At 36.1% G+C, this 23,650-nt stretch overlaps 1 protein-coding gene across 2 annotated transcripts in view; it reads right to left on the bottom strand.

The window, feature by feature from the left end:
* Pld1 (phospholipase D1) overlaps positions 1-23,650 on the bottom strand; it is a 117,355-nt gene that overhangs the window by 74,424 nt on the left and 19,281 nt on the right. For both annotated transcript variants that reach the window (XM_076866955.2, XM_076866957.2), the window contains exons 9-13: positions 23,179-23,328; positions 22,233-22,316; positions 13,196-13,277; positions 5,972-6,082; positions 655-855 (exon numbers count right to left, since the gene is read on the bottom strand). In XM_076866955.2, the coding sequence (XP_076723070.2) occupies positions 655-855; positions 5,972-6,082; positions 13,196-13,277; positions 22,233-22,316; positions 23,179-23,328 (628 nt within the window). The remainder of the gene's footprint in view (positions 1-654; positions 856-5,971; positions 6,083-13,195; positions 13,278-22,232; positions 22,317-23,178; positions 23,329-23,650) is intronic.

Here is a 23,650-nt window from a genome sequence, read left to right as displayed (position 1 = left end):
TATTATGCCAGAAAAGCTGGCGATATCACCAGCAGTAAATAAGATGGAGCCCATCAAAAATGTAATAAGTGCTTTGATACTTCAGTAGCCATTGAGTTGAAAGAGCAAGCGGATAGACATAAACATATAGACATGGTTCCTGATTTAACAGGAACTTTGAGAAGTTATTAAACTTTCTGCCCCAACAGAATTTCTTCTAAAGGAACCCAGATTGACCTATTGTGTTTTTGTGTGTCTTTAAGTGGGAAAATTCTAAAATTCTTGGCTAAGTACTAAGATACTTTTGAAAAGATTTTTTTATTATCAAACCTAAATCTTAATTGCCATACATTTGTATTTATGAACTTTTTTCCCCAAATAGGGAATACATTTTTAATTTAAATAGAAAACCAAGGAGCCAAGACTGAGATGGCAAACATTCTATTTAATCTGTTTTCTCTTCTTACAAGAGAAGAAATGGAGCCCAAGAGGTGCTGAGATACCTGTTAGCAACATAAGGCTAATGTATGAAGACATGTCTGATGTTTTTCTCAGTATTGTTAACCCCCAGAGGAAGATGTCTCCTCTCATTCGATCCATCAGTCATGCTATTAATACATACTTATCCAAATCATGTTCACTTTATGCAGCCCCACAAGGAAGAGATTCACTTACCGTGAGAGAACCAAGAGATTGTCCCGAAGTGATTCGCTTCACGCTGCCCACATCTGTGAGTCTGTGCTCATTGTCATCCCACCTTCCATAGGCCAGGTCAATCCCACCCACAAAGGCTACCGATTGGTCGATAATGACAAGCTTCTCATGATGAGCCCACAGATAGACACTGGAGGACACGTGATCTGGGTGCCTCATCACCTTGAGAGGGAAGAAAGGCACATATAATCTGCTTTATTATTATTATTATTATTATTACTATTATTATTATTATTATTACTATTGGTGGTACTAGGGATTAAACCCAAGGGTGCTCTACCATTGAGTTACATCCCCAGCCCTTTTTTATTTTTATTTTCAGACAGGGTCTTGCTAAGTTACCCAGGCTGGTCTTGAACTTTTGATCCTCCTGCATTAGCCACCTGAGTGGAGTCACCTGGATTATAGGCACATACCACTATGCTTGGTCTATGATATGCTTCTTAAAATATCCTTCATGCCATAATAAAATCAATCTGCTTTCTAACTGAAAAGCAATTTTATAATTCAAATACCAAAATATTATTTATTTTTTTTGTGTATATATGTGTGTGTGTGTGTGTGTGTGTGTGTGTGTGTGTGTGTGTATACATATATATATGTTTTCCCCCAAGGAAAAAGTCTCAAACTTATTTTTTTCTTAGTGTTAGCAGAGGAAGATTCCTACCTACTTTTTAAGACCCCCAGCTTAGATGGCATATTTTTGGAGCAGTGAATTTTAGCTGGAGGTTTGGTTACACATTAGATAAAAGCTCAATTTGATAGCTAGCTGGTTTCCTTCTCCCTCTATAAGAATTATGCTATTTGGGTATTTTAAAAAACTTTAGTACTTAACCAACACCTTTCTCTAGAAATTTTTAAAAAATTCTACTGATGTTTTGGCAGCCATTGAGTTGAAATACTAGGCATCTGGACATAGTCCTGAAGGTATTCTGACAGCTTTTGGTTTAAAAGGGACTTTGAGAAGTTAGTAATCTCCTATTTTCAAATAGATACACTAAATGAACACAATCTGAACTATTCTATTTTCATAAGCTTCTAAGTAAACACATTACAAAAACTTATGCAAATACTTTTTTATTGTGGCAAAATACACATGACATAAAACTTGCCACCATAACCATTTTTAAGTGTATAGTTCAGTGGTATCAGAGTTGGAGAGTTCACTCCTCTTCAATTTTTGGAAAAGTTTGAGAAGGATTCAGTGAAGCTATAGGGTCTAGGGCTTTAGTCTTTGGGAGATTTCCAATTACTAATCAGCCTCCTTACTAGTTACAGGTCTATTTAGACTTTATATTTTCTTCCTGGGTTAGTCTTAGAGTTTTATGTTGCTAGGATTTTGTCCATTTCATCTAGGTTATTTAATTTGTTGTTGTACAGTTTTGGATAGCAATCTCTTAGAACCCTTTTTTATTTCTGGAGGATTGGTAGTAATGTCTACAATGCATTTCTGAGTCATCTCCCTTTTTCTTAGCCTATCTAGTTAGTTTTGCCAATTTTGCTGATATTTTCTAAGAACCAATTATTGGTTTCACTTTTCATTGATTTTCTGTTATTTTTGTCTCTTTATTTCCTTCCTTCTGCTAACTTTGGTTTGAGTTTGTTCTTTCTTTAGTTCCTTAAGTTACAAAGTTATGTGGGGGTTTTGAGAACTTCTTATTTAATAGAGCCTTTGTAGCTATAAATTTTCCCCTTTGCACTGTTTTTCTGTGTCCTATAAGTTTTATGTTGTTTTAATTTTGTCTCCTAAGGATAAATTCTTATGATTTCTTCTTTGATCTATTACTTGTTCAACAGTATGTTGTCTACTCAGTTTCCCTTCTGTTGCTGATTTCTAATTTCATCCCTTTGTGGTCAGAAAGATGCTTGTAATGATATTTGCCTGTTAAAATCTATTAAGATTTAATTCATGGCCTAACAGATTGTCTCTCCTGGAAAATATTCCATGCATGGTTGAGTATGCCTGCTGTTGTTGAGTAGAGAGCTTTGCACGTGTCCATTAGACCTAGTTGGTCTATTAGTCTTCTATTTTCTTGTTCTATCCATCAGAGAGTTGGGTATTGAAGGATCCAACTATTATTTTTAGAAATACCTTTTTCTCCTTTCAGTTGTTTTCCTTTGTACATTTTGGTGGTCTGTTATTTGGTGCATAAATGCTTATAATTTTTTATCTTCCTGCTATATTAAACCTGTTATTAATATTATGTCCTTCATCTCTTGATTTAAAGTCTATTTTGTTATCTGATATTAATTAGCCACTCCTTTCTTTAATTACTAACTCTGTGAACTATCCTCTCCATCCTTACACTTTCAACCTGAGTCTTTGCATCTAGAGTGAATATCCTATAGACAACACATAGTTAGATTGTGTGGGGTTATTTTTTTTTTTTTTTTGTATACCAAGGATTGAATTCAGGGGGACACTGAGCCACATATCTAGCCCTATTTTATATTGTATTTAGAGGCAGGGTCTCACTGAGTTGCTTGGCACCTCGCCATTGCTGAGGCTGGCTTTGAATTCATGATCCTCCTGAATCAACCTCCCGAGCCATTGGGATTACAGACATGCACCACCATACCCAGAGGATTGTGTGTTTTTAATCCATTCTTTTTTACTAAAGTTTTATTTTATTGAAGAATTTTAAAATTTATTATTATTATTATTATCTTATTTTTATTTGCCATGCTAAAATTTGAACCTAGAGCATTGCTCATGTGAAGCAAGTATTCCACCACTGAGCTGCATTCCAGGCCCTAATACATCTTTTTTCATTAGATAGTTCAATCTATAAACATTTAAAATTAATTGTTAATAATACAGGACTTACTTCTGTCATTTTGTTTTTTTCAATGTGTCCTTTTTTTTTGGCCCGCATTTCCTGCATTACTGTCTTTTTTGCATTTAGTTGGTAGTTTTTAGAGTAAGTTGTTTAAATTCTTATTTCCTAATGTATACATTCTGTAACTATTTTCCATGTGGTTACCATGGGAACCATATTAATCTCCTGAAGCAGTAACACTCTAATTTGAATTCTTTTTAAAATTATGAATATGCTTTTTAAAAAATTATTTATTTATTCTAATTTGTTATATATGATGGCAGACTGCAATTCATTTCATATTAAACATATACAGCACAGTTAACTTTACAAATCACTGATTGTACACAAAGTATTTTCACACCATTTGTGTCTTCATACAGGTACTTAGGGTAAAGATGTCTAACTCATTCCACCATCATTCCTATCCCCTTGCTCCCTCCCTCTTCCTCCCTCCCCTTTGCCCTATCTAAAGTTCCTCCATTCCTCCCATGCTCCCGCTCCATCACCATTATGAGTCTGCATCCTCATATCAAAGAAAACATTTAGCCTTTAGATTTTTGGGATTGGCTAACTTCACTTAGCATTATATTCTCCAACTCCACCCATTTACTTGCAAATGCCATGATTTTATTCTCTTTTAATGATGAGTAATATTTCATTGTGTATATATACACACCAAAATTTCCCAATCCATTCATCTACTGAAGGGCATCTGGGTTGGTCCCACAATTTAGCTATTGTGAATTGTGCTGTAATAAACACTGATATGGCTGTGTCTTATAGTATGCTGTCTTAATGTCCTTTGGGTATAAACTAAGGAGTGGGATAGCTGGGTCAAATCATGGTTCCATTCCAAGTTTTCCAAGGAATCTCCATACTGCTTTCCAGATTGGCTGCACCAATTTGCAGTCCCACTAGCAATGTATGAGCGTGCCTTTTCCCCCACATCCTTGCCAACACTTATTGTTGTTCGTATTCTTTTTTTTAAATTTTTTTTTAGTTGTTGATGAGCTTTTATTTTATTTTTATTTATTTGTATTCTTGATAGCTGCCATTCTGACTGGAGTGAGGTGAAATCTGAGAGTAGTTTTGATTTACATTTCTGTAATTGCTGGAGATGTTGAACATTTTTTCATATGTTTGTTGATTGACTATATATCCACTTCTGAGAAATGTCTGTTCAGTTCCTTGGCCCATTTTTTGATTGGGTTATTTGTTTTTTGGTGTTAAGGTTTTTGAGTACTTTATATATCCTAGAGATTAGTGCCCTATCTCATGTGCTTGTGGTAAAGATTTGCTCCCATTCTGAAGTCTCTCTATTCACCTCACTGATTGTTTCTTTTGCTGAGAAGAAACTTTTTAGTTTGAATCCATCATTTATTGATTCTCAGTTTTAATTCTTGTGCTACAGGAGTCTTGTTAAAAAAGTTATGATGGCGATTTGGGCCTATATTTTCTTCCATTAGGTGCAAGGTCTCTGGTTTAATTCTTAGGTCCTTGATCCACTTTGAGTTGAGTTTTGTTCATGGTGAGAGAGAGAGAGGTTTAATTTCATTTTGTTACATGTGGATTTCCAGTTTTCCCCGTACCATTTGTTGAAGAGGCTATCTTTTCTCCAGTGTGTTTTTGGCATCTTTGTTTCTAATATAACTGTAGTTATGTGGGTCTAATTTGAATTCATACTGATTTGACTGCAGTAATATAAAGACTCTGCTCATTTAACAGCTCTTCACTGTTTTCAGTTGCTGATGTTATAAAATTTACATCTTTAGTAAGTGCTAGACAGAAATCTGGTAAATGAACCATGAATGTTTAGAAATGATGCATCTCAACTCATTCTCTGTGGGAATTTTGAACCAAATGAAAAATGTAATTGCTATACCTCTTAAACCTGCTGGAGATTCACTAATTCATTATGTCTTGATGTATCTCAATGACTGGATGATATTTTTTGATAGGTTTAGGTCTTTGGTGAAATCTCAAAGAAGCTTTTCACATTGCTTATCCCGTTATTTGCTTTATTCATATTTTATACTAGGTACTATTGGATTTATTTTTTGAAGGCATTTTAAATCCTAAGAGAGGTCTCTGCTGCCATCAAAGATCCAGGGATTCCACAGGGATGTCACATTTACGTGGTTCCAGGACAACTTAATGAGAAATCTTGAGAACTTGACAGGGCTCTTGAATATTAAAACAACTGTAGGAAGCATGTTCTTGATTCAACTATCACTTTCAATTAGGTTTAGAGGAACAGAAGTGAGATCTGCCCACCCCTGTGCATGTGGGAAGTGTAAGAAAAGATAGCATTTTGTTTAATTTCTGAGGACTGAAGGCTGTTTAATCAAAACATACATTAGGGAAGTGTATAGATGATGACCACCCAGAGCAATTCGTATCCTAAAAATTCCTACAGAACAGTAAGAAACATTGTTGACGGGGATGAAGGTAGATACCTTTATGTTGGGGTGCAGCCGCATTAAAGTCCTCTTGGTGTACTCACTGTTGATGCCCAGGGCCAGCTCCACTTCTTTGTAGAGCATTATGAAGATCCGCACGCCCTGTTGCTGGCACAAGAGAAAACACATGGAGAATGAGTGTCTCCGAAGGTCCTGGGGGGATGCCTTTTCTTCTTTTTCTCTGTGTTGTACTTGCTTTCTTCTAAAAACAGGTACAATCAAATTTTTAATGAAAAAGACAATACAAAGAGGTGACATATAACTATATATTGACAGAAATAGAAAAATATATATATATTATTATATTTGCATTCTTACCACTTATATCAAAAGAGTGTCCACATTCAACTGATTACAGATCTAGAGTGTTGAAATAGTAACCTCAACTGCTGAACATGTCCTGTGGTCCTGCATTCTTAATTTTCCCCAACTCTTTATCACTGAGGGAAGTTCTAACCTGAGCCACGTGACAGGATTAGGGATTTTGTTTACTAACATCATATCTCAATTAGTTTAAATAATAATGAGGAGAAACTTAGACACAATTGCATATGCTAAATATCCCTGAAGTGTTGGGGGGGAGGTATTTTCATAGAATTTTATTTAGAAAATTTATTTAAATGGAGAAAGTATTCCTCTTTTTAATATTTTAAATTTTTACTTCTTTTTATTTTTTTGTGTGTTTCTGACTTTTTAAAATTTGTTTTAATTAGTTACACATGACAGTACAATGACCTTGACATATCATTCATTTGAATCAGATGGGATATAATTTCTCACTTTTCTGAGTGTACAGATTGCAGAATCACATTGGTCATGCAGTCACATATGTACACACAGCAATAATAATGTCTGTTTCATTCTACTATCCTTCCTATCCCCCATCCCCTCCCCTCCACTCCCATTACTTCTCTTTACCTAATCTAGGGTAACACTATTTTTTTTTTCTCACATCTTCATACATGTATTTGTGTAACGATGAGGGTCTCCTTCCACCATCCATGCAATTCCCCTTCTCCCTCCTTTTCCCTCCCACCTCTCTTCCCTATCTAGAGGTAATCTTCTTCTCATGCTCTTTCTCCCTACCCCATTTTGTGTCACCCCCCTTATATCAGAGAAGACATTCGGCATTTGTTTTTTTGGGATTGACTAACTTCACTTAGCATAATCTGCTCTAATGCAGGGAAATGGAGAAAGTATTCCTTAATCTTAAAAGATAAATATCTTAAAAATAAATATCGTGGTTCATCCTCTTAACTCACAAGGAGATTATCAATCTCTACTTCACTTGTGAAAGGACATCTTCAGAAGGAAGCTTTTCTGGCATTTAAAAAAAAGTTCCTGAGTTCCAATGGGAGTTTAGAATAAAATGGACACAAATTAACACAGGTGCATCCTTAGATTTTGTATTTAAAACAAAAGAGACAAGGCTGTTGTGATCCATGCAACATTACCAAAATAAATTTTAAAAAGTGCTGGGTAAACTCTAATATTAAAATAACATTATTAATATGAACCATTAAAGAGACAATGTCCAACAACTGGTACAGAAAAATATGAGTGTTTTCTACGTTAGGTCTGGGTGGTGACTGGCTTTTGGACCAGGTTAAGCTGCCCCCCACCTGAAGCCTCCTGTCTTCCCTGTCCACTTGTTGGGACCCTCTTCCACATACAGTGCAGGATCCATTTCTGCCAGGAAACATTCAGACTAATTTGTGGATTGCTTTTTTACTTTTTGGTTTGTACCCTCAGGATTTTTCTGCAGTCTGTACTGTTTTAATTTGCATTCTTTTTACCCAGCAGATCTGAAAGCTTTCTGAAACATAACCACATGCCTAGAAGACCACAAATCTAAATTATACCTAGGCATTTAACACTGTTGAGATTAAAGGCAAGAACTTTTCCATAATACTTTCTGGAGTGTTAGAGATGCCACTCTATCTAATAAACTATGATGACAAGGAATTATTTAGTTATAGCTTAAACTAACAGTTCACAGTAATTAGTCATTGTTCATAATGGAAATCTGAATCAAAAATTTAAGAAGTTTTACTGAGTTGAATTCATCTAATGCATAAGAAGTGAATATTTTTGCAATGCTCTGTTATGCGAAATAACATCAAAGTTAATATTTTTAGGTAGCAGATCACAGAACATAAAAATCTTAGGAAAAAACATAACAGTCCCCTAGTGTTGTTCTGTCAATACTTAGATAAAAGTTTTCCTGAATTCCTTATAACACAACATCACTTCAAAATGCTAATATCCCATCTCTCTTGATGTTAGCGATATCTGAAAGTGTATACATTTTGAAGGGACACATTAGATTTACATTCTGGTATACTGTAAGGAGATCTGAATACCAGAAGGCTCACCCTTGCTCTGGGAGCTGTAAAGTAGAACTAGATTATTTTATTATTCTCCTTTACTGTTCAGGTCTATTTTGCTTTTTGAGTATTTCAGAATTCAGCCCTGAATAATGGTTACCAAAATAAAAAGGGAAAGAGATTTTCCCAATGAAAAACAGAATATAAAGCTTAAAACCCCAAATTTCAACCTAAATTATAGACTCTTACACCTGACATCTTTCATCATGGTTCATTTGTTTTAAATGGATGAAGTTCTATTTCTTAGACTGAAGACATTATTACTCATGCAGGGCAGTAGTTGCAAATTAGGAACTTGGCCTGAATCCTGCAGTTTTCCATTTACCTGCATAACTAATGGATTTTTTAAATAACAGAGATGTTAACACTAATGGATTACATTATTACCTTCCATTTATTAATACCTGACATTTTCTTCTACATTATTGCTTTTCTCATTTAAATAAATTAACTCTAAAGGAAATAGGGTAGAGACTTTTAAGTCTTTTTATCATAAATACAAATGGCTAACAAGGAAGTAATTAAATATAAAAGGATCATTTTAAATATGGTTTACAATAATTTACTTCCACCTATAGCCACAATAAATAGCTCACTACTGAAAAGATTTCTGTGACAATAAAGCAGTAATTTCCTCTTCTTTTGGTCATGGTATTTCAACACTATTGAACTCTATGAAGAACAGAGGAAAACAGTTCCTTGGCAACAAAGGTATTTGCTTTGTTGTGATAGTATGGGCTGATAAAACATGTGAGAAATAATTCTGCAAATCAAAAGGCAAATGGACAAAAAGAACTGACATTAATTCTGTAATTTAAAAATGTACACTTTCAAACACCCGCCTCTTACTAATGCCTTTGAGTGGCCCTAGAGGAAATTGCTTTTTGCTCAGAGAAGAGGAAGCCAAATACCAATAGGGGAAGTAGGGAGAGGGATATTTCTTCTGCAATGCCACATTTCCTGTTGCCACTGAACTAACCAATTCAACCCGAAGGTCCCAGAGAATAAACCCCACGAAACGTAAGTCTCAAAAGATGAAAGCTCTGTCCTCTTTTCTAATGAGTATCTCATCAAGTACAGCAGACACAACATGATCAACAGTAGGAATTTTGAAAAGCTGTAGTGAGATATACAAAATACTTGTAAAAACAGTGAAAATAAATTTTTTAACATTTATGGTGGAAATCAAACAGACTTTGTTTCTTGATCAACTTTTTTTTCCTGATTATTCAAAATAGTATGGTTCAAATATTTTCTAAATGAAGCCCAATTCACTCAATGTCTGAAAATAGTTTACCTTCCATACTCTGAACCACAGGATAATCACTGATTTTATCATTTGCCAAGGACTTCCCCAGGGATGCAATATATTAGGAAAATGAAAAGCAAAGAATAAGCAGCAATCGCATTCTCACCATTTAAAAGCAAGAAGCACTGAAATATAACAGCACAACTGCTCATGTGCTTTTTTTGTTTTGTTTTAACCAATTTTGTTAGAAACATGGTCCTGAAGGTGAAAGATTCCTTCTCCCCTTCCATACAAGCTATCCTGGTCTACAACTTGGTAAAAGTCCACTGGTTTTTTACAGAGATGTGATTATTTGTGTGATTTCTCAAACACAGACATCCTTCCCTCTTACTGATCAATGGCTACAGCTCCATCATGTGCCTTGTGTTCTGAGAGAAGAAAGAAACCTGCAGACAAATTCAGCCTAAAAACCAAAAACCTTCTTCTGTGCCTCTCCAGGTTACTGCACTTGAAGATTCCACGTTGTAGTCCTCATAAGGAATATCACTTATTTCTAAGGTTGAAACATACTATTAGGGTACAGGCACGTGGTCACCATAACTATGACACAATGTATTATCTCTTAGTGCCCATGAATGAGGAACTGTGGAACCCCTGGGATGCTGCTTTCTTAAAGCTGTGAACACTCTGCCTGTCGACATTGGCTTTCCCCATTGAAAATGGTGATACTGCATAGCAGGAAGCTAAAGAAACAGGAAAATATCAACTTGGCTATAACTGGAACAACAAAATATTATACTTTCCCATAAGAAACAGCCATTATAAGAGATATCTAAATGTTGCTATAAGGCAGACATGCTTTCTAAATTCCTTTCCAAAAGAGAGAGAGAGAGAGAGAGAGAGAGAGAGAGAAGAAAAAAAGTCCTCCAAAACAAGATATAAAAAAAAAACACTCATTTTAATCAACCTTGTGGACCTCTGGGACCCATTAATGTAAATATTATGTTTCAATCTTATACACTGCAAGACTAGTATGTGGCTTTCAGAATCTAAATTAGTTATGCAAAAGCACTGTTTATATGCATATGAAATGTCAAATTGGAATGATATGAGTGTTTAAAAATTTATGACCAAAGAAGATATACTGTATGTTCGAGATTAAGGAAGAACACCCACTAAATGTACCATTGAGACATTAATTTTTAATAGTATTACTATTTCCTTAGGAAATTTAAAAATCATTTTCCATAATTTAAAAATTGCAAACTTCAGAAAGTAGATGAACAGGAAACAAAGCTCCATTATCAAACAATAATTCTTACTTGGTCATGGTAGCCACCAGGGCCCTCATCAGGGTTCATGGGCAATAAAAGCAAAGAGAAGCCACACCAGTGACATAAAGACAACCAGGGCAGGTACGTTGAAGGCAGAAGAAAATACTTGCCAGTTAACAGGGAGTAAGGGACAGGCCTGCAGGATGGTCCTGAGTCCTCCTCAGGCTTTCTCAAGTTTACTTAGGCTTCCTATAGACACCCCACACTCAAGAGAATCTAAAATTTAGCTTTTTAGGGTTGGGATGTAGCTTAGTGGTACAGCACTTACTTAGAGGCCCTTGATTTGATCCCCAGCGTTGCAAAACAGAGTTAAGCTTTCAGAATTTGAGTTCTCCCCATTTTTTCTCACTTTTCCTGCACACCATTTGGATAAGACCAACCCCCCACACTTTGACCCTGCACTTCCCCCACAGAACATCCTTACTATTTACCACAAAGTCCAAACCACTGGCTTGGCTCCCAGAGCCCCACATCCTAGCTGCAAACAGGCACTTTGGTTGCAGCCCATCCTGCCTATGCTAACACTAAGGCGTCACAGCCTTGTCACCTCACTGTGACTGACAGCCTCTCTAATTCCTGTTCCCTCAACATTTACTGCACTTAGTAATTTCTTCTTTCTTTTTCAACACTGTTGGCCCATCCTAAATGCTGTCCATTATTCATATTGTTGGGGGGCTCCCCAGCCAGACCTACCCAATGCTCTTCCTCCTGCCTTTGAATTTGGACACTGTCTCTGTACTCAATTGATACATGTGTTGCTTTTTAAGCTCCCTCAGCTCAGGAATTGTGGCTTTTATTTAAATACATCTCAGTATGATTATCCAAGTCTCAGCACATAGTAGGCATTCATCAAATATGTTTTGACAGAAACCTAAAACAGTGAAGTACTGGGTAAACACTCTGAGGAGAGGACTTCACGGTATGAGTGAAGATAGCAAGGCATGACTAGGAAGTTTGACTAAATGGAATCTTGAGGGGAAATGGGAAACACAGAGAAAAATATGGGGAAAGTCACAGCCCATTCAGTAGGTAGAAAGAAATCTGGTAAGGCTAGGTCTGAGCCCAGGACCTGATTCCTTCAGTAAGACTTCCATGGGCAGGGCCAGAATCCCATTCACTGAGACACCCTGCCTATTGATTCCTGGGGTACCTGGCTCATAGGAGACCCTCCGTCACTGATTTTTTAAAAGAACATGTGAATAATGATCATCAGGATCTGAATTTCCAATTTTGTGTGAGGAACAAATCTGTTCATCAAAAAGGTGTTTTAGTAGAATATGTGTCTGAAAAGAGCTGATCAACTTGTATTTCCCTCAGCATCAGCAGCGAAGTTTGACTGTCTGTGGACATCGGTGGAAGGTCTGATATAAAGGCATGCGGAGATGACAGGGGGAGAATGAGTGGGGGAAAGGGTTCGTTTAGAAGATAGGAGGAAACCAGTGGAGCCTGTGAGAAACAGAAACGCTATCCCTTAGTTACTCAGCATCCAAAATCCACTAGAATGTTCAATGATAGGGGAAAAAAAAAAAAAAAAGATTAAGACAGTTCCAAACAGGAGTGACAAGGTGAGCACTCACTAATTTGAACATGATTGGTAACAAACCCAGATCATTTTAATTTAATTTGGAAGGTCCACTACACAAACAGAATTCATTAGCAACATGAATGCAGTCATGATTGATTGAGCTTTCACTGCTCCAATTATTCACTTTGTATAACAAAAAGATATCCTCATGGCTCACACAGAATCTACAGGAAATGTTTCATATTATTACTGTGAACTGAGCCCAAATTGGAAACAAAATCCCATTGATTTTTACTATCCTCCTCTATACCAGCTTGGCCCCATCTGACTGAAACGTTCTCCAAATTACTTTGTCTTCTGCTTAATGACAGATAATGAACTAAATAAAGGCTGGGTTTCATTTCATCATCAATTATTCACCGATGAAGTTTTATTACAATTTTTGACCTATTAAATTAACTGGTCATAACTAACCAACATAAATTAGAACTTCTGGTATAATCTGGGCTATGAATTAGGTTAAAATATTTATACACTCACAAGTAATTTAAAAAACAGAACCAAATGAACTGAAAAATAGAAACCTGTTTTAGGTTGAACTCTACAGTAAAAAGTTGTAAATATACAGGAAGGGCTTTGAAAAAGATAAGAGAATTCAGAGGCAACACACATTTTAAAAATTATATCAGTTATTATATCAGTTATATTTGTTAAGAAAATACATACTGCTTTTCGTTTAAGAATGCAGTCCAACCTCCAACGATTTCCTTCCACCACTGGGCGTTTCAGGAAGATTTCTGGACTCAACCTGAAATCATAAAACCAAGATTTCAAGTCACTAAAACAAAATGTAAAGTTTTGATCATGTCATAAAAATCAAAGGCAGTTTTAGACCAGATGCTGTCACCATATTCTACTGTGGTGGGTCCATGAGCAACGTCATAGGAAATAGAAACCATATATCAATCACTGAGGATGTAGCTCAATGGTAGGATCTATGCTTAGCTTGTGCAAAGCCCTGGGTTCAAACTCCAGTTTGTACCTATCCCTCCCAAAACAAACAAACAAACAAAAAACCCCACAACTCTATGTCCATTTCTCTCTCTCTCTCACACACACACACATACACTTATATACATGCAGATCCTGCCGAATGCTCACCCTGCAGTCATTCTCCACTCTCCCGCCTCCTTGCTGTCAGCACCTGCATCCCACTACAGTATCTGAACATCCTAAATACTACCTTTCTCAGATTCCTGTGTAGCTACAGCATGCTGTGACATGATCCTGGATGATGAGATATACATGAGTAGGTGCCTGGGGTTAATGAGAATGCTTTTCCTCTTTTTTTTTTTTTTTTTTGAGACATGCAGGCATGTGCATACACAGAGAAAGTCCTGCCCCCCCCCCCCGCCTCCAGTTTTAGGATGGGCTTTATATGGAGGCAAGTGCTCACAGTGGTGCAACCATACTGAAATTCTAATGGGAAGATCGGAACCCTCCTTTAGCCCTCGGATTGCTCAACTTTAGATTTCTCTTTAAATAAGAGGAATAAACCCTCAGTGTTGAAACCGTCTTTAACTGAGCATTCGGTTACCTCAAGCCAAGAGCAGCCTGATACACATGCACACTGACTTCCTCTGCCAGCAGCAGCATCCAGAGGCTGTCTGAGCATGGAAGGAGGAAGGTGTGCCGATCTGTGAAATTCTCCCAGTTCGAGGGTGGGTCTGTGGGCTCCTCTCCCTTAGTGGTACCACAAGGCAGCTCAGAATATAGCAGTCATTCTATCCCCTGGGGTAGGCTTTAAAGTCAGTGTGAACTAAATCTATATTCAATGTCACTCTCTTACAAAGATGAAAAACAAACAATCAAAGAGCTCTTCTCTGGAATGCTAGGCCTGGAGGAGTGAGTGGACAGTGCAGAGTACAGCCTCCTAGAATTCTAGACTGGACACTGTCCTGCCAGGGGGTTCCCTAAGCACACCGAAACAACAGGGTTGACGGGAGCCAAAAAGAGGAAAAGAAATCATTTTCTACTCTATTTCATTGAATTGGAAAAAAAAAAAAAAAGTTAAAGCTTCTAAAGGAAACACATTGGATAGCCTAAAAAAAAAAAGAGAGAGAGAGGCAGGCATATAGCATAAAGAGTAGGAAATAAGCTCAAAAGTAGTTTATGTCCAAATAAACAAATAAATGACACACGGCCACTGATAGGAAAAGATCAAAGAATTTAAGAGAGTCCTGTTTTAAGTAGAAAAGTGCACTGCTAGTTTACTCTTTGGAGATATTCATTTACTGGAGATATCCAATACCATATACATCCTGTCAAAGTTTTTGAGATACACACTTATTATGAATTCAGAGAATTTCGGTTGGGGACCACTTTCAACGGTATACTCTATAAGTATTACTTATATAAGTATTAGTATTTACATTACTTATCCCATAAGCATTGTGTACCCAGAATGCAGAGTATTCTACTAGATAGTTTGAAGAATCTTAAGATAGCTCCCAAGAAACTCTCAGTTTTGAGGATAATGCATAAAAAGATATAAGACAAATATTCAGACTATAAACAAAGTGCAAATAATGGCCACATGGCAGGGAGAAAGCAGCTATAATTTACCAGGTTTTATTAGGACCATACATATTTTACTATGCAAGTCAAAAGAATAGCATAATATGTCATTTCACTGACCCTTGGACACCAATGACTGTAACATACATCATTACTATATGTACCACCAAGAAATAAAAATGATGACAATTTCAACTATAAGATGGTACATAGTGTAGAATGCACCCTGATTTCAGAGATGTTAAAATATGACTTTCAGGCACTGGGATTGTAGCTCCATGGTAGAGAGCTTGCCTAGCACATGGGAGGCACTGGGTTTGATTCTCAGCACCACATAAAAGTAAATGAAATGAAGGTTTTGTGTCCATCTACAACTAAAAATATATTTTTTAAAAATGTGCCTTTAAGTGAAAGTACTACTTGGAAGGTTTTATGGCTTTCGATGCTTATACGAGTAAACAAAAGGATTAAAATCAGTGATTCTCTAGAGCTTAAGAAGACAGAACAAGTTACAGTCAAAGTGAAAAGAAGGAAGAATATAATAAGGGTAAAAGTGAAGACTGATGAAATATAAAACTGAGAAACAGTAAATTTGATAAAATGAAAAGCTATCTTTGAAATATCACTGAAATTGGGGCTGGGGTTGTGGCTCAGTGGTAGAGTGCTCACCTAGAATTGTGCAAGACCCTGGGTTTGATCCTCAGCACCACATAAAAATAAGTAAATAAAATCAAAGTGTTGGGTCCAGCTACAACTAAAAAATAAAATTAAAAAGAAAAAAGAAATATCACTTAAATTGGTAAACTTTTAGCAAATTTTCTTAAAAGGAAGAAGCATAAATTAGCAATATGAAATAAATGAGGATGAGAAACCACTACAATATTAAATGCTTAATAAGAATAGTATAAATAAATTTATGCCAGTATTTATGATAATTTAGATACAATGCACAAATTCCTTGAAAAAAATTCTATAATGGTATCAAAAAGAAATTCAAATTAATCCTTTATCTTTAAAAAATTAAATCCATACTTTAAAACTTTATCACAAGGGAAAACTATAGGTAAATTTTATCAAATAATTAAGGAAGAAATGTCAATCGTACCCAAACTCTTTCAGAAAATAAAGTAGGAGACAATAGTAAATCATTTAAAAGGGCCAGCATTAAATAGGACCATAACAATGAAAATCTTTACCAAAAATTCAGCATCTTATAAAAATGATAGTATCTTAGAACCAATGGGGTTATCCTAAAAACACAAGACAGCTTCAATAAATTTTGTAGAAAAAAAATCTGACAAAGTTTAATTTCATTCCCAATGAAAACTCTTTACAAATTATAAATAGAAATGAACTTGTTCAGTAAAGGGCCATTATAAAAAATATATATCTCGGGACTGGGATTGTGGCTCAGCAATAGAGCACTTGCCTCACATGTGTGAGTTACTGAGTTCGATTCTCACACTACATAAAAATAAATAAACAAAATAATTGTTTAAATATATATATATATATATATATATATATATATATATAAAATGAAAAGCTTTTTAAAATTTTTTTATTCATTCATATATATATATAACACAATTATAAAAGACTTAATGTTTTTCTCCTAACACTGGGAACAAGGTATGGAGATCCACCTTTCCATTTCTAGTCAACATTCTATTGGTGATTTTAGCCAATGCAATAAGGCAGGAGAATAAAACACAAGACATATGAATTTAAAAGGCAAGAGGCTAATTATCTTGATTTGTAGGTCACATGGTCATGTATGGAGAAAAATGCTAAGGAATCTACAAAAAGTTTGCTAGCAGTAATAAGTGAATTTACATAGAAAGTTAATACCCCAAAATCAGTTGAATTTCTAGTTCTTTATGCTCAGTGAATAATTGAAAATGAATTTTCATGCCATTTACAATAACACCAAAAAATATGAAGTACTTAGTGACAAATTTAACAAAATATACATAAGACCTCTACATAGAAAAGTACAAAATAGTGCTGAGAAAAATTATATTAAATCTAAATAAATGGAGAACTATGTAGTGTTCATGAATTGAAGGACTTAATATTAAAAAAGAAAAACAGAATTTGAAGTACCATGTAACCAGTGATACATTTACTATTTTTTTCCTTTGGTTTCCTTGGTCTGGAGGAAAATCTGGAAATGGGATTGACACAGAGAGAACTCGGAAGTCCTCTAGTTCAGGTTTGACAAGAAAGAAATGGTTTTTTTGCAGCCTCAGGAATTGTAGCAGAGAGCCCACAGGCAGCTGGGTGTGGTGGTACATGCCTACAATCCTAGTTACTCAGAAGCTGAGGCAATAGGATTGCAAGTTTAAGACCTACCTAAGGCAACTTTGCAAGGTCCTATCTCAAAACAAAAATATAAAGGACTGGGAATATAGCTTAGAGTACCTCTGGGTTCAATCCCTGGTACTGCGAAGAAGAAAGAAAGTAAAGGAAAGAAAAGAAAGAGAGAAAAGAGAGAGCCCACAGGCACAAAAACTCTCTGTGTGGAGCTTTTCTTTCCAGTTGGAAGAGCAATGATCCCAAGAGGGTCATGTAAGTTCTCAAGGTGTGGCTCTGCACAGGGGAGCTATCACAAAAATCATGTGGCAGAACAGGGTAAATAAAAACTCACCTTTCCAGTGAGAGCACTAAAAAGGGAGGTTGTGAACTAGAAAGTAGTTGAGAGATCCTGGAGAAGGAGAGGCTCAGGAAAGCAATCCCATAAAGTTGTTTATAATCCTCTGGCTCAGTCACAAATTGTCCATGTGCATGGATTTAATTCTAAAACAGCATACTGGAATTTGAGAACCAAACTAAGAAACAGATCAACACTCAGACTAGGGGGCACAAATATGGAAATACCTAAACAGCACTGTAAAAGTTTTAAAAATAAAACTGACATAAAACCACACACACCCCTCCCCAGACATTGCTGGTGGTGCAAGCAATCTGGAAAGCACTATGGAAATTCCTTAGAAAACTTGGAATGGAACCACCATTTGACCCAGCTATCCCACTCCTTCGTCTATACCCAAAGGACTTAAAATCAGCATACTATAGCTGATAACACAGCTACGGCAATGTTTATAGTAGCTCAATTCATAGTAGTTAAACTGTGCCAACCTAGATTCCCTTCAATAGATAAATAGATAAAGAAACTATGATATATATATATATATATATATATACACACACACACACACACAGTGGAATATTACTCAGCAATAAAAGAAAATAAAATTATGGCATTTGCAGGTAAATGGATGGAAATGGAGAATATCATGCTAAGCAAAGCAAGCCAATCCCCCAAAACCCAAAGGCCAAATGTTCTCTCTGATAAGTGGATGCTGATCCATAATGGAGGAGGGTATGGGGAAAAAATGGAGGAACTTTGATTGGGAAAAGGGGAAGGAGAGAAGGGTAGGGGGTGTGGGGGCAGAAAAGATGGTGGAATGAGATGGACATCATTATCCTAGGTTCATGTATGACTGCACATATGGTGCAATGCTACATCCTGTACAATCAGAGAAATACAAAGTTGTACTGCGATTGTGTACAATGAATCAAAATGTATTCTTCTGTCATATATATATATATATATATAAATTTAGATTTAAAAAAAAAAAACCCATACCCATGGAAGTTTGGTTAGAATTTTCTGCCTAAATCAAAATGAGTCAACCACTTACTAAAATAGAAATTACCACACTGCCTATAAAATTTAAAAGCTCATTGTCTTATAATATTAAACTTTTCTAAAATATAATAAAAGTATTGGGCACACAAAGAACCAGAAAATTCTCAACTATCATGGAAAAAATAACCAACAGATGTCAACAGGAAAATGACATGGAGGTTGGTATTATCTAGTTTAATCCCTTCTCAGGTATTATAAAAATACTGCAATAAGTAAGGTTGAGCACTCTTAAAACGAAGAGAAAGGAAGAAAGTTTCATCAAAGAAATTGAAGATATAAACTGAACCAAATAGAAACTTTCAAAATGAAAAATACAATTTCCACAAAAACATGAAAAAAAAAAAAAAAGCAAACCTCATTGGATAGGCTCAGTACCAGAATGGAGATAACAGAGGAATGAAGCAGTAAACCTGAAGATAGCTAAAAATAAATAATCTAATCTGAACAAGAGAGAAAAGATTGGGGAAAAAAAGGAACAGAGATCCACAACCGTGAGACATTACCAAAAAAGCAATTTTTGTGTCACTGGAAACAGAAGAAGAGAAAATTACCAAGGGGGGGCGGAGTCTCAAGAAACAATGGTAAGAATTTCTCAAATGTGGCTAAAGACATACAACTACAGATTCAAGAAGCTCAGAGTTCCCCCCAAAAGGATAAACCCAAATAATATAACCAAACTACTGAAAACTAAAAATAATGGGGAAAAAATTGAAAGCACAAGAAAAATTACACATTATTTAGAGGTAAATAACAATTCAAATGACAAAAAATTCGCATCAGAAACCATGGAGTCCAGAATGAAATAGAACAACTACTTTAACTAGAATGTAAAGACCTCCTACTGAGGATGTGGAGAAAAGGGAACATTTACACCGTTCACGGGACTGTAAGTTAGTACAACCACTATGGACATCAGTATGGAGATTCCTCAAAAGACGAGACATGGAACAATCATATGTCCCAGCTACACCACTCCTTGGTATTTGACCTAAAGAATTAAAAGTCATCATACTGTAGTGATACATGCATGTCCATGTTTATAGCAGCACAATTTACAATAGCCAAACTATGGAACCAGCCTACGTTTCTATCAATAGATGAATGGATAAAGAGAATGTGGCATACAGACCCGATGGAATTTTATTTGGTCATAAAGAAATAAAATTATGTCATTTGCAGGAAAGTGGATAAACTTGAGATCATTATGTGAAGTGAAATAAGCCAAACTCAGAAGGTCAAGGGTCATATGTTTTCTCTCATATGTGAAAGCTACAGAGGAAAAAGGGAAAGAAAGGTGAGGGAGTGGGGATCTCATGAAAATCAAAGGGAGATCAGTAGAGGAAAGGGACTACGGGACAGGAAGAGGGGAGGAAGCGGGGACGTGCTGGGGGCAACACTGGCTAAATTATATTGTTATATCGTGTACATGTACAAACATGTAAAAACAAATCCCATCATGTGCAACTGTAATATGCCAATAAAAAGGTGAAAAGAAAAAATATGAATACTGATAATGAGATAATCTAAAAACACCAAAGCCCAAAACAATTTTTTAACACACACACACACACACAAAATTCTCCTTCTACTGGCTAAGAAGACAAGCAAACTAACTTTAGAAAGGAAAAACAACCTGGCTTTGATTCTCAGTACTATAGAAAAACAAAGAAAAAAGAAGAAGTAGAAGAAAAAGATTTGAACACAGATTTTCAAAAAAGTTTAACAAATATCCAAAAGTCACCATGTCCACCGTGAAAAGATGTTGCTGATATAAATTACGACCCCAGTGAAATACTATTGCATACTCTTTGGAATAATGACTGACAATAGCAAGAATTTTCTTCACATTTTATGAAGTAAGTTACTGTGCAGGTTTTATTTCAAAGGGTATGTTGTAATAAGATGTTACCCTAGTACAGGTATGAAAAAGAAATAACTCCCCGATTCATTCTCTTGCTGAAAGAGAAAGCAGTCGGTGTCCCATCTCTTTAGATGTTTAAATGAGTATCTATATTTTAGTGTTGAGAACATTCAGAAAAAATATTGCTTTTTGCATAAAGCATGAAAATATGAGTTTAATGGAAAAATTATTTTCACCCTCTCATCCTTGCCAAACTCTATAAAATATTTTTTAAAAGACTATAGTACTACATTAAACTTGAATGTATTCTGTAAGTGTTTAGGAAATAGCCAACCAAAGAAAACTTGTGTGAAACTCTTCTGATCATTGAAAAGACAAAATTTACCAAGGACATAAAAACGAGGGTTAGGCTCCTCTGCAGACAAGGGCATAATGACCATCACTGCCTTATCCATTGACTCTAGATAGACGAGTCTCAACCAAGAGAACATTCCCAACCCCATGCACACCCCCTCCTGCCTCAACTAGGAGACATTTGGCAATGTCTCAAGACATCTTGGTTGTCACAACTGGGAGCTTGCTACTGGCATTTAGTAGGTAGAAGGCAGGGATGCTGCTAAACATCCTACTATGCATAGGATGGCCCCACAACAAAGAATTATGTAGCCAAAATGTTAATAGTGCCAAGTCTGGGAAAGCAGGCCCTAGGATTACAGATTTTCACATAACTGTAGTAAAATATTGTAAATGGCTCACATTCCTATTACTTTCCTGTTCCCAAAATCTAGAATTGAAAGGAAATAAATTGTGATGACATGTTCACACTTCTTATCTAAGGTACCATTTGGAAGGAAATAGTCTAGAGATAACTGAGGGCCATTTCAGGCAACTAAGTTCTTAAAAGGAAAACATATTCTAGAGATTTTCATTTCCATGGGAGCCAACGTGGGCACCTGTGATGGGTTTTAACGGTCCAGGGAAACTGGTATTTGTAATTGAAGTCAAGACTACAAAGCCTATACCAACTCCAAGAGTAAAATTTCCCAAGTTCTAGTGAGTTTTCGATATGAGACTTCTAGTGGCTTTAATAAGATTATCCCTTTCATGGACATTTTTAAAGAGGGTCAGAAAGTGGAGATCTGATTAAACCTCCAGAAGAGCTGGCCAGGCTGAGTCATTACAGAGGACAGTCCAACACTACCAGAGTAAACAGAATGATTTCAACACAAAGGAACAATCCAGAAGAAACATGGACCTGGTGACAGATACGCCAAGGTAAGTGAAGAAAACTGGTTCCCATTACCTCTGCAACCATATTTGCATTGCACTGATTATTTGCATATAATCTTTGCTAAAATGATTATTTGGGCAACTGCTTCCAAATGGAAAGACAAAAACAAAATTATTCATGCTAAATATTTTAAGCTTATATCTGAAGGTCAAAATTTTTTAAAAGACCTTTCATTGGAGGATATTAATTAATTAGTTGAGACTGTGGCCAAACCATCTGTGGGTACTACTGATTTTCAAAATATGCAATTCTTGAATAGCATTTATGGTCTTGTGTATTTCTAAACATAGAAACCTCCTTCTCATGGAAAAATACTAACCACCAATCTGTGATAAAAATTTCTTCTTTCGCCTCTTCCATTGCATTTGCCACATCTTCAAAATATCCTTTGGCATTAACATACCTGAAAGACAAGTTTTTGTCCCATTTTTGGCATTACACAACAAGACAATATGATAAAGTAAAACAAGATGCACTGCCTAGATTCTCTACCTCACCACCAGCTTATTTTGTGTAAATGGGAAATGAGGAGTAAAAATACAACACTCTTAGCCAGGTGTGGTGGCGCATGCCTATAATCCCAGTGGCTTGGTGTGCTGAGGCAGGATGATCGTTGAGTTCAAAGTTAGCCTCAGCAAAAAAGAGGTGCTAAGGAACTCAATGGGACCCTTTCTCTAAATAAAATACAAAACAGGGTTGGGGATGTGGTTTGGTGGCCGAGTGCCCCTGAGTTCAAAACCCGCCCCTGCAACTGGAAGGGCAATGAATAGATACACCCAATTGACCGGACTCCTCTCTGCTTAAAGAGCAACAGATTAATTGAGCTTCATTATCATACGGGTTTGGTTAATTATCCTGTCGAACACCCACATGGTTTTCCTAAGAAACCTAAAAACTGACCGGAATCCAATCCATGAATAGAAAGTAGAGTGACCATGACTTTATTAAAAAGAAATCTCTGTTAAGTAAATGCTTTTTCCTAAATTATGGTTAATGACTTACTTATAAATCTAATGCTAGTTAGCTACACTGAAAAAACTTCAAAACAGGGAAGCTAACCTATGATCAGGTAGTCCTACAAGGGCCTTAGCAAAAAAGAATTTTGTAGAATACAATTTATAATTTCTGTTTACAGTTTAGAGGCCTTGACATAGGATATGGATCAGAACTGAGGGAGTTTAGAAACTTGACTCCATGTGAATTTAGATCACTATAAGATTAGATGCTGTGAATACCTTGAAAGCCCAGGAGCAAAAATATCTTACCATTTAGCTAAAATGTTGTCCTGGACAGCAGCATATGACCCAAATCGGTGATCTTTGAGAAAGTTGGTGCCGTGTTTCTGGATGAATTCTTCTATAGCTCCTCCCCACCACCGAGCATGTCTGTAGCTGTTGCATTTTAAAATAAGCGTCCTTTCAAGAAAAGCAAAATATGGGAAAGAATGATCACTCTTGTGTTCTACACGCTTAAAGATTAAACACTCCATGTTTTATCTGGTACTGTAGCAATCATGAATGGAAACATTTAGACAGAGAACATTAAAAAAACAGCCTTCTAAAAAATTTTGGTACAATTTTCAAAGTACTTATTCACTCATTCGCTCTTGCAAACATGTATTTTGCAAAATTCTACTTACAATAGATCCATAATTGTGCTAGGCTATGAAGAGGGTCATGAAAGAAGTGCCAAGTGAGTCCCTGCTTCTAAGTGTCAGAGAACTGTTGGTCCCTCCAG

Source organism: Callospermophilus lateralis, chromosome 10 (assembly GCF_048772815.1).
Source record: "Callospermophilus lateralis isolate mCalLat2 chromosome 10, mCalLat2.hap1, whole genome shotgun sequence".
Lineage (NCBI taxonomy): Eukaryota > Metazoa > Chordata > Mammalia > Rodentia > Sciuridae > Callospermophilus > Callospermophilus lateralis.
This window is presented reverse-complemented; position numbering and strand designations above follow the sequence as displayed.